The 4,754-nt window shown below is 39.4% G+C and overlaps 1 protein-coding gene across 1 annotated transcript; it reads left to right on the plus strand.

The window, feature by feature from the left end:
* Positions 1-350: 350 nt before the first annotated feature.
* LOC308139505 (solute carrier family 22 member 4-like) lies at positions 351-4,255 on the plus strand (the record flags this gene model as incomplete). The annotated part of the gene is made up of 10 exons (XM_080508966.1): positions 351-758; positions 1,343-1,446; positions 1,552-1,706; positions 1,809-1,980; positions 2,163-2,289; positions 2,853-2,953; positions 3,076-3,290; positions 3,617-3,799; positions 3,891-4,026; positions 4,180-4,255. The coding sequence occupies 10 exons, from the start codon at positions 351-353 to the stop codon at positions 4,253-4,255; spliced, it is 1,677 nt and encodes a 558-aa protein (XP_080365092.1).
* Positions 4,256-4,754: the final 499 nt, after the last annotated feature.

A 4,754-nucleotide genomic window follows, 5' to 3' on the forward strand; every position in this document is an offset into this window, starting at 1 on the left:
ATCATTAACTGCCCTTCCAATGTTTTCTTAATCTTTTGTGGAAACTACTGTATTATATAATGTTTGTCCAGTATAATATCCTTAACATGTTTTAGAGCTTGAAAAATCAATTTTGGATGAGCATAAATCATTGGGGCTGTTTTGTAATTTTTACAGTCAGATCAGGTGTAGCCTGGCTATATAATGCAGAGTCAGCTTCACGGTACACTATATGGCTTCAAATGCATGTCACACAGCTGTGGAGCACACTCAGTGTTTGAGCTCATCCATGACCTGACTTTGCTAATTCTTTTTTTTTTTTTTTTATTCATTCTTATTTGTTTAAATCATCAAAACGTTTTGGTGGCACTATGGCTAGTGAAGATATCAGGGACTATGACACCATCACATCTTTTCTCGGCTCCTGGGGAGCTTTCCAGCGAAGGATTTTCTTTGCTCTGGCCATCAGCATCATACCAAATGGATTTGCTGGTGTTTATATAATATTCGTTGGAGACACTCCACCTCATGAATGTTATATTCCTGAAGACTCCAAAATCAGTGAGATGTGGAGAAACGTGACGGTTCCAATGGACACGGTCAACGGTGTTGAAAAGCGCAGCTCCTGTTCAAGGCTTAACCTGGAAATTGTGAAAAATTACTCCCGAAACAACTTCATCCCAAATGTAGATGTGAACGTGAGTGAGATTCCTTTGGAGCACTGTCTCAATGGCTGGAAATACAGCACAGCAATCTACCAGTCAACTATTGTCATGGAGGTGAGTTTTTTATGAAGTGTATTCATTTTAGAACTTGCTTGTTTCTTATGTGTGATTGTGTAGCTTTCAGGGAGCTAAAACCTGGTCTTCAAAAAAAGTCTATGCACAAACAGATTTTGTGTTTTACATCTGCAGAATGAGTCTTGTAAATGCAGCTTATAACGGCTAAGAATTGGATAAATAATGTGAGCAGGCAAAGTTCAACAATTAATTTTTAGCTGTACGTTTATTTATTATTTGTGGAAGAACAGTGGCCATTAAGTGATTTACAACTGAGTATTTATAGATGCCAGTTTGCACTGTTATGTTTAATTTAAAGCTCATTTACCAGTGTAAATGCTGCTTGCTTGGCTGACGGTGGGAAGCACAGATTGATATATTGATTGATTTTCTTTTGTTTAATAACATTATCGCACCAAAAGCAATAACTTCAAAGAGGTGTTTGTTATCAAAGTATCAAAAGAGCCAGCTCAGCAAGGTGCCACAAAAGGCACAACGAGACAGTTAAGCCAAAACCTTATGCTGCAGTGACTCACTTTATTTTCAATGTCACTAAATGTCACTAATTATTTTTCAATTTGCAGTGGGACTTGGTGTGTGACAATGCATACAAAGTTCCTCTGTCCACATCTATTCATTACGTTGGCGTGCTGGTGGGAGCGCTGATCTCAGGCCAGTTGGCAGACAGGTTTGGAAAGAAGACGTCTTTAAAAAAAAAAAAAAAAAAAGAATTAATTCAATATTTACAATCTTGATAGGAGTGCAAACATGTTGGACTGATTTCGTCACACAGGTTCGGGAGGAAACCGATACTCTTCATCATGATGGTCGTTCAGACTGTGTCCCTCGCAGCACAGATTTTCTCCCCGAGCTGGGAGATCTTCTGCTTCATCTTCTTCTTCGTGGGTGGTGGCGGATTCTCCAATATTATTGTTGGATTCGTGCTCGGTATGTGCATGAACAACCTCATTTGGTGGAGATATGTAGTTATAGATGAGTGCTCTTGCATCATAAAGTACACCATACTCTTCTGCCTTCTACCACCCGCAGGGTCAGAGGTTCTCGGCCCTAAAACCAGAGTGATTTTCTGCTCTCTTGGAGTCTTCATGAGCACGGCTCTGGGGTACATGGCGTTGCCTGCAGCAGCCTACTTCCTCCGTGACTGGCGGATGTTAATGATTCCCATGGCTGCAACAGGCTTGAGCTACATCCCTCTGTGGTGGTGAGACTATTTACATGTTGGTGTATTTTCTTTGAAACTCGACTATGGTGATGGTGAGGATGGCTCATGTCATTTACCCTATAAGAAATGTTGGCTCTTCATACCACTCTCAATATTGCATCCTATTAGCAACTCTGTTTAAGCTCTTATTTATTGTTTTACTCTTGTGTTCATCTGATCAGGTTTATCCCAGAATCTCCTCGATGGCTGTTTTCTCAGGGGAAAGTGAAGGAAGCTGAGGCCATTCTGAGAGACGCCGCCAAGCTGAATAAAGTCGAAGCTCCGCAGGATATTTTCACTAAAGCTGAGGTACTGTTATGAACAAGCTCATTTTATTTTGAATTCTAACAATAGTATGTAATTCGGATGCATTGATGCCACTATTTTTAAGGAGTACATGTACAAGTACTTACCTTGAGCGAATTGCCAATACCGAGTACCGATATAAGTGCTTAGCAAAGGCCATTAAGCCTAGTTTATACTCTGTACACAAATTATATAATGTGAAGCCTCTTCATTGATGGTACGCGCTCCTACAACAGCCTTACAGCCTTTAGTGTCGGACCTGATACCGATATCGGTATCAGTGCATCTCTATGCATGTCATAACCACATCCCCAGCCATATAATTTAAGCCACCACTATACTATAAACTGAAATATTCAATCCTTTAAAAAGTCCTTTAAAGTCAAAGCACTATTGTCTTTTGGCACAATTTTATACTTTCGGTTTTGGAGTTTTAGTTTTCCCTATAAATGTATATTTATACCAAATATCAGAATCTCCTAAAGGCCCTGTACTGTTGAAGTATTCATCTGAAGTGAGATGAGACAAGTTGAATTCCTTCAAATATACATTTCTTTTTGTTTCAGGTTGAAGATGCATTGGTCAGGAAAGATGAGAAATCCAACATACTTGTCATTCTGAAATCCTGCAATATTCTCTCTATTACATTACTGTGTTCATTTCTGTGGTGCGTATACAGTTCTCTCACACAAGTGTGAATTTTTGTCCATTACTCTGTGTTTGATTAAAGCCCCAAAAATCATTTGGTCAGCCATGTGTTTTTCTCTCATGTGTGTATTGTCTCGGCAGGTTCATCGTCACCACCAGTTACTATGCCTTAATATTCAACACGTCAAACTTGCATGGCGACCCTTACCTAAACTGCTTCTTGTCAGCGGTGACGGAGGTGCCAGCATATATAATTGCCCTGATTTTGCTCCAGTACTGCTCCAGGCACATCTGCCAGTTCTCCACACTCCTGCTAGGAGGCATTATGATCTTATGTGTGAACCTCATTCCAATAGGTAGGTATTTTTTAAAAGAGATCAGTAAAATCCACAATACAGACAAAACTATAAGCAGCTGAACACTTTACATACTGTATGTCCATATACCTGAAACTACCTAAATGAAAGTGTAAATAATTTGATAAACAAATACTATTTGTAAAGGATTCCTTTATAAATCTATTCATTCAAAAATATTCGACACTATCTGTTGATGAAAATGATCAATCGAACATTATCAGAGCGACATTGTAAGACATATTGGGATGCTTACTCACTTTTTGCATCCATCTCAGTTGCCATTTTTTGCAAGCACCGGCCAACGTAGTAGTGTTTTATTCTAGGTTTCCCCGGCGTGGCTGTTTTCCTGGAGATGTTGGGAAAGTTTGGCATCACAGCAGCTTTCTGTGTGATGTTCTCCGTCACATCGGAGCTCTTCCCCACCGTCATCAGAAGTACGGCCATGGGGTGTTGCTCCATGTCCGCCCGTATCGGCACCATCACCTCCCCCTTCATCATTTACCTGGGTAAACTCTTCTGAGCCAGTTGCAGCAGTAATCTCTTCATTCCTGTCAGTTTGGACACACTTATTTTGACCTTTATATTTCTTTTTGGTAGGACAATACTTCAAAACTCTTCCTTACATACTCATCGGAGGAGTGACCATTCTGGGGGCTATTTCATGTCTGTTCCTGCCAGAGACGTTCAGGAGGACTTTGCCAGAGTCAGTATCCCAAATGCAGAAGATGTGCAGGTGAGTTCCAATTGCAGATTGGAACCTCCAATATTGTGAGGCTCTATGTTAACTGTTCCACGGAGGTTCTGAAAAACAACACTGCATTTAATTGGCTGATTTTTTTTTTTTGCGAAATACCTCAATGTTTCACTCTTCCTGATGTCCTCCCAGGTGTGGCAAAAAGACAAAGGAAGCTGAAAGTCAAGAGTCAACATCCGATTTCCAGAGTCAAGACACCAAGTTTTAGGTTAATGACTTTTATCTTACATTATTAGCATGTATTTGTCTCTCATGTGACATGTTACTTATCTTGAAATGTCTTCTTTTGTAATTGCAATTGCAGCTTCAATATTGTCACAAATGTCAACAATGTTTGCACATATTTTGAAGTTCCTCAAATTTAGAATGCTCTGGTGACCACTGTGAAGCTCATAAAATTGTTCTCGTGTTTGTTTTCTTCTGTATTACAGTACAAGCTCACATTGTTGTTCATGCGCATATTTCTCTTCTTGTGATTCATTTTAGTTAACAAACAAAAACAAGAAAACATTGTCTAAAGAGTTTGGGTTTGCTGTTGCTAGCTGTTCACAGGATCTCAAGATCATACTGTATGTTGAAATTGTGTTTGATTATCTATTAATAAGACATTTTGATCAACCCTGTTTTTGCAATGCGAGTCAAACTTGTGGTGTTTTTCGGTTATTTAGACAAAATTTAAACTTTTGTCGTTGTTGGTATTGTGAGCA

This window comes from Blennius ocellaris, assembly GCF_963422515.1.
Source record: "Blennius ocellaris genome assembly, chromosome: 14".
In the NCBI taxonomy this organism is placed as follows: Eukaryota; Metazoa; Chordata; class Actinopteri; order Blenniiformes; family Blenniidae; genus Blennius; species Blennius ocellaris.